This window comes from Pleurodeles waltl, chromosome 8 (assembly GCF_031143425.1).
Source record: "Pleurodeles waltl isolate 20211129_DDA chromosome 8, aPleWal1.hap1.20221129, whole genome shotgun sequence".
In the NCBI taxonomy this organism is placed as follows: domain Eukaryota; kingdom Metazoa; phylum Chordata; class Amphibia; order Caudata; family Salamandridae; genus Pleurodeles; species Pleurodeles waltl.
In genome coordinates, this window is record NC_090447.1 from 771,875,622 (window position 1) to 771,888,348 (window position 12,727).

The window sequence follows — 12,727 nt, forward strand, 5'->3', positions numbered from 1 at the left end:
GCCCGGCATGCCAGGGGTGGCTGGAAGGGGGGGATGGGCTAGGACAAACAAAACTCTACTGCTACTTCTGGTTCTAAACCCCATGCCAATGAGCCTGGGGCCAGAGCCCCACAGTTCAGACACTGAGCATGGTGGTGGTGACTAAGGCCCAGGTCTAGAGTCCAGGCTTCTCCACCTCAACAACATGCAGACCCAGGGCCTTCAATCATTTTCCCTGAGATGACCTCGGTCTGAACCCACAGGCGACGGCGGTGGAGCAGGCTCTGCAACAGGAAGTCCTCTAGAAAATTTGACAGCTGTCATCTGGTCCGTGAAAAGTGGGTTTCCCCAAATGATGTTCATGGAATTTGACCAGATAGATTAGGGAGTATTTGGCTGCTGTCTTCTGGCATGTGCACTTTACCGGGATAAAATCTTGCCCAACGGCTAGTAGTGCTAGTGTGAAATCCAGGAAAAATGAGACCTCACTGCCCTGAAATTGCAGGTGCAGTGCTACCTAGCCAGACAAAAACTTGGTGTACCTTGTTAAGAGCTATTGTTATTTGAGCAGGTGCCCCTAGGTAGCAGACGCTGACTCAGCGATCTGTGCCTGCTCCGTGATCAGCATTAGGGGAGAGGGTATCTCCGAACAGAGTAGCATGTTTTCTATAAAGTTCTCCATACATTCCATAGCCGTCGACTCCAGGACACATAGGATTCTCAAATTGTTTCATCTCGACCTCGCTACCAAATCTTTGTTCTTCTTACGATTGACTTCAAGAAAGGTTGTAGTGTTGTGTAGCTATTTTAGTTATATCTCTATGCACATTATTTTAACACACTAGGCCTCTGTGCACTTTAACCTAGATATATTTTATTCAGCTTTGTCTTATTATTGTTACAATAACCATTTTTACGGTCTTGTTTTATTTTCCGTTTATCTAACTGTTTTTGCCTAGGCCAGCTCTCTGTTCTCAAACAAGACATTCTTGATCACTCTGTGCTACTTCCAAGGCTACAGCATGGTGCATTGCCGGTGAATGTGGTAGAAGTTTAGTCTCCAACATTCGTAGAAAACACACATCCTTACGTAGGGACATTTTCTCAGAACATCAGCTGTGTTATTATAAAAACACTTCCTTGTCCCTTACATGTTAGAGGGAGATTCCAGCCAGGGAACCAGGACTGTATGCTGATTGCTGAATGCTTCGCTACAGATGCTAACGCAGACCACAGGCCTTTGCTCAGGTATGGGAGTTGATGTCTTCCCAGGGGAACCTGAAGGGCAGAATTAGAGCTTAACATGCTGTGCTCTATAATAGCCTAGGTAGGAGCTAGTCCATTGATTATAGTGACAATATGATAGCGTTGTTTTTATGCTTCACTCTTCTCGTCACAGTTTTAATATTGTCATGTTGTGTCGTCCTGGTTAATGCAGCTCATGCTTTGGTAACTAATATGCAGTTGTTTTATTAAACTCATTATTGAAACATATACTGCCTCTGTTTGTCATTTATATATGAGACTGAATTTTAAATGAGAGAAACGGATGAGACCTGAGTGACCATGACTTCCCTGAGAAGCCAATTATGTCATGCGCTCGGCTGCCCAGTCATCCCTATCCTTGGGTAGAGATGAGGCACTGCTAATTAGCCGAAGCAAAACCCGGATTGGAGCGACGGGTGTCACCTGTAGTGGGTTAGACTTAGTCTTCCACACCACGCGCGATTCTGCCCCTCAAAATCCAGTAGTCTCATTAGAATAATGAGAGCCTACACAACATGGCGCCGCCAATGATTGGTCAGGCTCTAATTTTTGGGTCCTCCGGAGTATCTCTGTCTCATTATATACAATGACACCTCAGTACCGTATAAGGAGACATCTGTGGTACTGAGGATTTCCACCCTAGCTACGTAGGCTATCCTATCTGAGGCTGGAGGTTGTTCAAGCTTGAACTTTCAAAGGAAAAACCCCATTTGGTGTGCCTACTCTGAACATATAGTCTGTCTATGATGGCAAATCCACAGCAGATACAAATAGCAGTTAATATGAGACAACCTCTGACTGCACATTTATTAGCAAATGGCCTAACGCCCCAGGGGGGGTCCAGTCACATTCGTGGTGGATGCCCATGCAGCTTATAGAACAGAACTTTTCTATTCTTGGGTCACATTTCCAGCAGTTGATGGGAACACAAATACATTTCATCATTATACACTTGCAAATGCACCTGGACAATACAGAGCATACGCATATTTAGAAATACCATTATCTTATCAAGAACATAATAATTGGCTTGATGGCTCCCTACCCCACACAATTTTACCAGTAAGGTTAGCTCCTAAAGTAAGGATGGCCCTACCTGGCCTTTGATGGCCACCTATACACCACATACTGCAGTCGCAAATTTAGCAGTAGCTGAGGTTTGTCGCTTATATACAGAATTAACAGTGATATATAGACGATTAGTACAATTCGTAATGCAAACATTAAATACAAACCCAGTATGTGCTGCTCCAGCATATCCACATGCAGTAACGCCAGGTATGACCCTGCGACTGTACATTCAATCATGGGTAAAGTACCCGCCAAACGAGAGGAAACTTTGTTTTGGTTAGCACAAAAAATAAATACACTGGAGGCAGTATTTCCCCATACGGGACCTCAGGATAAATATAGAATATTAACGATGTGCTTGCCATTTGGGATGGTCCCTACAGTGGATAACTGTAATACTTGGGGCACAGTATTTGCTGCGCTCTATACAACTACACATGGTACACCGACACTTGCCAATTTACCGGAGGTGTTGAAGCAAATTCAAGTTGAATACAGGACTGCCCTGGCCCTAGATTTGGGGATGCAATTGATGGGCAATTTTGCCACAGTATCCTCAATCATTTTAAGTAACCTTGAATGGGAAGCGGTCGCACTAGCAGTGCGCATGTGGCTCCGTGACGTTCCGCAACAGGATCAGGAACGCGAGCTGCCTAAGATTATCGCAGAGACCTATTCTAGCATTGGTCGAGACAGGTTAGGGGCCAGACCATCTAAACCACAATTTCAGGGCAAATCTAGTAAAGATTTTCCCAAGCAAGCTCCTGATGGTAATAAGAAACGCTGGGATAAAAAACAACAAACTCCAAAAAAAAAGAGGGGAGAATCTCCACAAATGGAGACCCCACAAAATAGATATAATCTCAGAAATAGAGATAAATAAAAACGCCTGATAGATATCCAGTAGTCTCATTAGAATAATGAGAGCCTACGCTACAGTAGGAGTAGCAGAAAAACTGCTATCTCATTCAGTTGGGTGGGGGCATATCCCTGCCCATGGTGGTGGGCAGCCTCCACTTTCTATTTCTTTTAATTCCCTGGAGTCTAGTGGGTTGTCTGCTCCTCCAAGGGGGTGGATCAGAGTAATTACCTTACTTTGCCCCCCGGGGTGCAGAAAGTCTCTGCCCATATTTTTGGGAAGAGGGGTGGAGTCATTGCCATGCCCATGCTAGGCAGTCCTCACCCCTACATTAACAAAACAAAATAGTCCCTAGTGTCTAGTGAGCTTTTTGCGCTCATTTGTGGGAGGTTGTGGGAGCATTGCAGTGCTCATTCTAGGCACCCCCTACATGAATAAAAAAAAGGTGCCTGGTGGGCTTTCTGCCCCCTCCCCTACCCCCGTGGGGGCAGAAAGACTGAAAATGGCCAAAAAATGTGGGGGGGAGCAAATGCCCTTGCCCAAGGGTCCGCTCCCCCCTCTATGATGTCTAGTGGTGAATCTCTGCTCGTGGAGCACCCTCCTGCAGTGATCCCCAAGCAGTGGTCCACTTGGGAAGGGTACCATTGAAAATGGGAGATTCTCCCCTTTCCAATGAGAGCATTCCCATCTGCCTCAGTGCTTGGGGTGACTGGGATAGCCCCGCGAGCACCAAGGCAGTGAATGTGAAATGAGCCAACTGGCTCATTTCACTTGCATTTTCAGTGAAATTACATCAGCACGCCATGTGCACTGATCGCCCTTTCACTAAAAACCAAAAACAGCCTCGGGAGTTGGGCATGCTCTTCCCCAGTTCCTGAGGTTGTTTTTAGCAAAAGGAAACCCCTTTGATGTTAACAGCAGATGGACTTCTTTGGAATGTGCAGAGGAGGGAACGGTTCGGTCCTCAGCACACTCCCCACCGTGGCTGAGCACAGAACCGTTCCTTCCTTCCCATGAAATGGGTTAATAAGGGGGTGGCGTTTTCACCTACCACACTTGCATTTCAAAGGCACTGGTACATCACATTCACAAAGGAGTTCTTACTAGCCTATTGTGCCCACAGGCAGACAAGGACCATGGCAGGGAAACAGGAAATTCCAGACGCCTCTCTAAGGGGGAACTGCAGAAGTATACTTCCAAGTGGGCACCATATATAAATATTGGTCCCTCAGACCCAGTTCTTAAGATCATTTCCGAACCTGTGGAAAAATCAGAAGAAGACTGCTCTGCTGCCCTGCTGCACGAAGGACTGCACAGCTTCCCTGCTGCCCTTGTGCTCTGCTGCAAGAAGGACTGCACAGCTGCCCTGCTGCCCTTGTGCTCTGCTGCAAGAAGGACTGCCCAGCTGCTCCGCTGCTCCGCTGCCCTGCTGCCTTGCTGCTCTGCCTGCAGGAAGGACTGCTTTGCTGCCCTCTGTCTGAGAAAGGACTGGACCTGCAGCTTGATCCCAGGAGCACCAGAGTGGCTCCGAGGGCTCCAACACCCTTGAACCATGCACCTGGAGTATGCCTACTGTGAGACCTAACACCCCAAGTCGCCCCTCCCCAGTCCTGGACCCTTTGTAGTGGGGTTAAAGGGGCTCTGCCAGCTCAGCTGTGGTTCCCATCAGAAAAGACACAGCGGGACGCAACCCAACACAGTCCTTGCAGATCCTTGTTGCAACAAATGCAGCGCAATGCAACTTGTCACAGAGTCTTGCATCACAGCCCTGCCAGCTCTCCATTGAAACTTATGCAGCGTGATGCAACTCAATGTGGACCTTGCATCACTCCTTGGAATTGCCGCTGTAAGGCTCAACACCCCACATCCAGGACATAATGTACAATTCTCAGTGACCCTAACATGCTCCCTCCGTCTCAGTCAGCTTGAAATCCGTGACTTTTGCCCTAGTCCGGCATGGTCAGATACCAATAGTTGGCGCTTTGTGCCTCTAGGCACTATTTGTACCTAGCTCCTCAAAACTGCATCACTCCAGTTTTACTGTCTGGATTTTTGTTGTTTTGGAGTCAAATACTTTATTAAATATTACTCTATTTTTTTTTTTAATTGTTGTGTGATCTTGCGTGTTGTGTTTTCACTTTATTACTGTTCAGCTACTGCATACATAATTTACACATTGCCTCTAAATTAAGGCTGACTGCTTTGTGCCAAGCACTTAGACGGTTAAGTGCAGGTTAATTTTGTGACTTTTTATGTTTCACATTGAAAGAGATTGTCTCTGTTGCTTGAGAAGATCTCATACCCCCCTCAACCAATAATCAAATTGTTCACACCTATAATAAGGTAATTTCAAACAGGTGTCACCTTGGGTGTTGGTGGCACCTTAACAGACGCCTACTGGCTCGTATAGTGCAAGCTCTCCTTCAACGAGAGTAAAATGAGGACTGTAAGTCCCAGAATTCATAGTGTTGTAAAGTGGAACATAAGGAAACAGAAATACTTTTCAGTGACTTGGTGTTTCACCAAATTCCATTAAGCCATATTTACTAATATTTTGAGTTATATGCATGCTGAGAGTTTAAATACAAATTTCAAATAGGAAATGAACTCTGTAACTCTCGCGAAAAGGAAAAGTCGCGAAGGAGCACGATGAAAACACAGGTGATAACATTTAGTATTAATTAAGGAGTCCCTGAGCTGGTGGAAGCCGGTCCTGGTGGGGTTTAAAAGGAGCGTCGTTGGTGTAAGCAGTTAGTAGGCTTTTGGAGTTACTATTCGGTGGTGTAATTGCAAGTAACAGGTATGGTTTCTTTTCCTCGTCATGCTTTTATGATTTTGGTCTCTTTTCTTAGCTTGGGCTACTTGAGTGTTTTTTAATTATTAAATAATAATGCAGTTTAAGGGGGGGATTGTGAGTTAAACTGCGTCAATCACTTTATTAGTAGTTTATGTGAGTGAAGAGTGTACCTATAAGGTGTTGGGGGGGGGGGGGGGGGGGGCTGCTTCTACCCACTTATCGACTCATCTTTTAGCAGCGTGTCGAGATGTATGCTCTCTGTTTTCTACAAAATAAATATAAAACTAAATCTTCAATACCTTGCTTGTTGACGTGACCCTACAGCGCGTTTTGTGGATTAATTAGGGAATGTCCAGTTAATGAATTGTTTCGCTATAAAGCAATTTTAAGCTGTTGCTTATCTGCATTTGAGTTCTGTTAAACGCTAAACTTTCACTGCATTTTGATGATTGTAGTTTCTCATTCTAAGACTCAAATATTGAGTCTTCTAATTATAAACCAAATTAGAGTGCTTTTTGTACTTGCCTGGTAGTAGAAAGATCAGCAAAGAGCTTTCCTTAATTCCTCAAAAGGCAAGGTTAATGATGCAGGTTAAAGTCAAATGGATCGCATTTTCTGTGGGGGGGGGGGGGGGTCCCGGTCCCGGTCCCGGCCCCTTTCTTCTTTCAATGAGTTATTGAATGTATAATTGGTATAGGCCTACATGTCTGTTATTTAGCAAAATGGAGGTTAACTGAAGACTTCCTGGGAAAGTTTTATCAAAGTTGGTCTCAATTGACCCCCCTGAAGTGCTTGTGTTTTCTTTGGTTCAGCACGGGAGTTAACTAGACGAGGCTTTTGCAATGTTAAATGAGGATTTTTGGTCATTGGGTGGCAATGATTGGTGCTGCCGCATCTCCTGAATGGATGTGGTAATTTTGTCACACTCTCTACCAGGTAGAAATGACAGAAGGCTAAACTGCGTTCTGCTTAGCAGTGTGAATGTCTAGGTCCTGCTCTTTGGGTAAATGTTGCTCTTATACCCCTTTCCACATACATTCTCGTTAGTTATTCATCTACCCTACAGTAAAGACTCTCTTGCTTTTTCTCCTTTCAGTTCGGTTTCCTGGTCATCATTGACTCCCTCCCCCTATTTCCCCCCGCCCCCCCCCCCCCCCCCCAACCAAAAAAGGTCTCTAGAACAGTACCCTGCATGTTTTCACTACCCCCACGTTACCAGCTTGTTACTCGTAACTGGTGGCACTCGAATTCAAGTGTCTCAGATGCTTGCTACAGGCCTCTCTGAAATGCTGGTTTACACACTGTCAAATGTTGACAGAAGCTCGGGCTTCTTTCTCTCTCCTCTTGGTCCCTTCTAGTTCCCAGGAGATAGATAGATAAATATATATATAATTGTTGTGTGTGTGTTTTTTTTTTTTTTTTTTTTTTTTTTTTTTTTTTTTTTTTTTTTGTTATTTGAAAATTGTATTACCTTTTTGCTTCCAATTAGGTGCTTGGATAAAGGACCAAAGCAGTTTACTTTGGTTTCTCACTTTAGTCTAAGTGCATTATTGCACATCCACTTAACCTATCATGTTGTGGATGGTCCCAGCCAACTGTATTACCTCAGCCCACTTACATAACCTGGATGTTGTTATAAGACAATTCTGCGAGCCTAAAAGCTTAATACTGGAAAGACTCATTGAGGGAGGTAATCATTAAAAATGGGCAGGTTACTAGAGCCCTGGGGAACCTCCGAACTCAAAACCTTCTGAGTCAATGAGTGGTCAGATAAAACGGACTGAGTAACAATGTGTAGGAAGAGGTACCCATTTCAAAGCACTATCCAGGTTTCCAAACCATGAATCGGTCCGATGGGGAAACTATGTCAAATGTGCCATTTAGTACAGTTGTCTGTATACAATGCAGGATTCTAAAACCAATCTCAGTTTGATAAAACTAGCTGTTGTCCTCACAGCTTTACCAGGAAAAGCTGAGATGGTCGCATACTCGGAGCCGTTCAGGGTCTGCATGTCTTTTTTGATTTGAGCCTCCTTCCATAGTTCAGGACGTATGGAAGAGGCAACAGATTTGTTGTATAAATCGGTTATAGTTGCAATCGTTACGTTCCCGAACGGAAGCAGGTGGCTGGACATGGATCCAGGGATAGCATGATTTTAATTCTCAGCATTGAGGGAATGATACAGGACAATGTGAATGAGTCGAAGTCCATTATTACGGAGATTAAAGTCATAGATTTCAGAACTATCCTCTGCTTCAATTTCTTCAAAATAACATTATTTTGTGAAGTGATGCAAAATATTGAGTCTGGTACAGACTGTCCTTATTAATGAGAGGAAAACCGCTCTTGCATTTTAATATGCAACGTCTGTTTTGTTAATTTGAAGTGTTTCTTGTATTTGACTCGTATGAGCTAGCCTGCCCACTTCTCTACCTGATGCTATACAAGCCTTTTCAAATCGTACTTTCTTTGTTCTGGCCAAGTCTTTCAAGTACCAATGTGCTAAGGGAGTTTATCCTGATTTTCTGTGCAAGTGCACGGCTCTAGCATACAATGCTTTGACCCAGAGATTGAGTTCAGTAGCTTGCTGAGAAATGTCCATATCAGGATGTTTTGTGTAGTTGAGGGGTACTCCTGAGGGTTTGACTTTGACACCTACCTAGTAATTTTGGCCCACGAGATTTCCTGACTGAGATGGTAAGTGGATCCCATGTGATCTGACATGATTTTGATTGTGTCCTTGCTATCAAAGCCTTATCTTATCCTAAAATTGAAGAATCGCGGCGGTTCTCTTTATCCCATTTTAGATTACTACCACCTAGTAGGCTGTAGTTATAAAATTTCAAAGGATTAAATTGATGACCAGGTTTGTTGCTCATTGGTTGTGGCTTGTACTATTCCTCTAGTAAGCTTTGACTAGCAGAATGTGTGCACCTTTATGTAGTCTTCTCCTTATTGCATTTAAGCTTCTTATTGTGTTGCATCAAGTCTTTAACTTTAGTTTTATTGCTTCTGCTGCAATTGAGGCTTTGTTAAGCAAGCTTCTTGTTTTTGCAATGTTTATTAACTTGATCTCTAATTGCAATTAATCTGATATCTTTAAAGGTCAGGAATATGTCTGGACGTGGCAAGAAAGTTGTGAAGCAGAAGGCTGGCCACAAGACTAGATCCTCCAGGGCTGGTCTGCAGTTTCCAGTTGGCCGCATCCACAGGTTTCTGAAGAAAGGTAACTACGCAGAGCGGGTTGGCTCTGGTGCTCCTGTTTACCTGGCTGCTGTTCTGGAGTACCTCACAGCAGAAGTGCTGGAGCTGGCAGGAAATGCTGCCCGGGACAACAAGAAGTCCCGAATTGTGCCACGACATCTGCAGCTGGCAGTCAGGAATGACGAGGAATTGAACAAACTGTTTTCTGGTGTGACCATTGCTGAAGGCGGTGTGCTGCCGAACATTCAGGCCCAGCTTCTACCTAAGAAAACTGTCAAGGGATCTTCAGCAGAACCAAAAGATGTCCAGTCTCAGGAGTTTTAGTGCCTTTTTTGTTGACCACTTGTATAGTGCACTTTTTTAGTACAGTTTTTTTTCTTTTTTTTTTTTTTTTTTTACGTTTTCAATTAAAATATTTTAACTTTCTGGTGTTGTCCTAAGAGTAGTCCTTAATGTCTGTCTTAATTGACCTCTACATATTGGATGAGCAGTTCAATTTGCAGTTTCAGTGTTGGTTGCTAGTTCACCCGTGCCACCCCCCCCCCCCCCCCCCCCCCCCCCCACACACACACACACACACAAAAACATGCATGAAGCTTCCCTAATGCCTTTACGTTCAACAAAGAACACATGCCTGCTGTTTGGTCAGCTTCATTTTTTTATTTTTTTTTCTTTCTCTAAGACCATCACAATCTCGTTTCTATCTTAATCACCTAACTTAATCTCTCCTCAATACTTGGTTCTTTAGGAGGTAAAGAGCAAAAGCATCCCTGGCCACTCAGGTGTTGGACTGGCCCGACTGCTGAGCAGAGCATGGACAAAAGGATTGGGCTGAGTGAGAGGCAGCCAGGATAGTGGTCCAACCACCCCCCTGCCCCTTCCCCTGTTGCCACAGGGGAGGTGATGAAGCTCTGCAGGGGCTTGGGGGCATGGCTAGCTCTGTGCCAGCTACAGCTGAAGGACCGACCAACTGGGGGAGAGGACACCAGGAGTGTGGGCCTAGCTGAGTGCTTTTGGTGGTAGCCAGAATTGGATTTCCCACTCTGGTTTAGGCACCTGGCTGGGGGCCCAAGGTGCCTAGGTGGGGGATGTCCCCAGCTGGGGTCCCAGGTGTGGGCTCAACTCCAGGGGAGCTACACCTGCCATAGCCTGACCTGCAGAAGGGGTCCAGAGGGGCCCAGAAGAGGTGCAGGCTTTGCCCCAGTTTTTGGCAGGGCGGGAGGCCCTGGAGTCCCACGGTGTGACATGGTGTTTGACCTGCTGGATGAATTTGGGGTTTGCTGGGGACTCCGCCTGAACTGCAGGAAAACAAGTGTATTTCCTGTGTGCTGCGGCATAGCCTGCTTAGTCTAGTGCCTAGAGGATGTCACCTGGGCACACCATTCATTCCGGTACTTTTGGTATACAGGTCTACCATGACCTTCAGGATCTCCGAGAGGGCAATGTGTGGCAGGTTCTACGGTCGGCTGTCTCCTTCTGGTGCTCCCTCTGCTTACTTATTATGGCTCACATAGCCCTCCGCTAAGATAGCAATGCTCCCTAGGCTACTCTATTTTGTCAACCTGCCTATTATGTTACCAGTAAACTGGTTCAGATTGTTGGATGTACTGGTGTGGGATTTGTTGTCGAATGGTGGATGGCAGTGGGTGGCCCTGGCCACTCTGTCTGCCACCAGGGGAGGGAGGGCTTGGGGTACCTGATTTTTAGCTCCACATTTTGGCAGCACAACTACAATGACCCTCCTGCTGGCTAGGTGGGGTGGACCTCACTAAGACGGCTCCCGCCGTAGGGGACTCAGATCAGAGTACGTTTCTGGCCGCAATACTGACACTTAGCCTTTGGTGCCTCTGACTAGGGGTGCTACTGGCATCGGCTCTGGCTGGCGGAGGACACCTGAGAAGAAAGACCAGGGCTCCATCATTTTTTTTTTTTTTTTTTTTTTTTTTTATTTCTCTCTTCCCCCCCCCCCCCCCCCCCTCTGCTTCTCACAGGCAACTACATCACTGGTTAGCAGGGATACAAATGATGGGTGAAATGTACTGCCAGGGAAAGTTTATCCTATTCGGTGACCTAGCTTACCGTGGGGGCAATTCTTGACATAGGAAGCAGTGGTATGGGCTACTAGGGACCTCTGGGGTGTGGCGCCAGCAGAACCCAATACACATGCAGTCCTCCATACTATGCTGTCCATTGGAGACAGCTCTAATCTTGTCTCCTGGTTATATAAAGCATTGCTGACAATGATGCACAATCCCCTGGACTAAGTGGAAGACTGATCTGGCTAGGTCACTCACTGACATAGACTGGAAAAAAGTCTTAGCATACACTCCCACTGTATCCAGAAATACACAACTGAAATATATCCAATACAACTATACTCATAGAACCTAGCGTACCTCACATCTGATTAGGCTTGTGTATTTTGTGGGGGGGGGGGAGGAACGTGGTGAACTGGTGCGGACTACAAGACGCAGACTTTAGCCATATGACCTGTGGATGTCTATCTCTACAAGAATGTTGGGTAGGAGCCATACACAAACTTAATTGGGTACTGCATAGAAACCTTAAACTCCATGGCGACATGCTTGTTGGAACTTTACAGCAGACCCTGTGCCAGGAAGGGTGGTAACAGGTTTGTGGACCTGGCCTTGATTCTAGCTAAATGCAGGATATCTTTGACACGGAAACAGGGTAGAGGTCCAAGCCTTTCCGTGTGGGAAAGAGACGTAACGCGCTCGGCAAGAGCAGAAGAGGGAGCCCTGGGATGGGGGGAGGGAGAGTAGAGGGATCAGACGTAAGCCAATAGCTCCTCAGTGTTCTGAAGTAATAGATGAGTGGGAAACCATGGGCTTCGAGGAGAACTCGGGTGCTGAAGATACCTCAGAGAATGAAGATGGGGGGGGGGGGGGGGGGGGGGGGGAGGGGCAAGATGTGGGACGATCAGAGTGCTAGGGTACTTACTAAGGGCATAGGCGACAATTGGCACTGACACTAGGGATCCACAAGAGCACCCCCGACATCTGTATGCAGCTACTACAATTAATACTACGTATTTGACATGAGATGCCTAGACGAGGATACTTATGATATATACAGACACCTACACCGTCGGTTAGTTCCATCAGTTCAGTTACAAACTTTCAAGTTTGTTTAGTTTCACACACTGGGCACCACTCTTAACTTGGATCATTCTTCTGGAGGGTAGGAGTATCCCAACCTCACCTGGACCAGAAAGACCAATAAACAAAGCTGTAATAGAGCAACGCAAGTATACCCAGAATTTAGTGGATACGTATGATACTTATTGCGGTGCAACAGTTCTAAAATTGATTGACAATCAGATGTACTTGTATGTTTAAAAAAACAAAGCCATGTATATGAAAGTATCCCAAACATATCTGAGATGGTTGTGGTACACTGGTAATGTAATTGATGACATGTGCCAATAAAAGTGTTAAAACAGTGGCAAAGATTAATTTGGCCAAACCATGTATCAATTTTTCTGTCTTCCTAAGGACATGTAGAGCATATCAGTGTCCAACTCCTCCCT

General features: G+C 45.5%; 1 protein-coding gene across 1 annotated transcript; it reads left to right on the plus strand.

Annotated features, from left to right (window-relative positions):
• The first annotated feature begins 5,893 nt into the window (after positions 1-5,893).
• On the plus strand, positions 5,894-9,537 carry LOC138249158 (late histone H2A.L3-like). The gene is made up of 2 exons (XM_069203165.1): positions 5,894-5,975; positions 9,079-9,537. The coding sequence occupies exon 2, from the start codon at positions 9,088-9,090 to the stop codon at positions 9,499-9,501; it is 414 nt and encodes a 137-aa protein (XP_069059266.1). The 5' UTR covers positions 5,894-5,975; positions 9,079-9,087; the 3' UTR covers positions 9,502-9,537.
• The last annotated feature ends 3,190 nt before the right edge of the window (positions 9,538-12,727 follow it).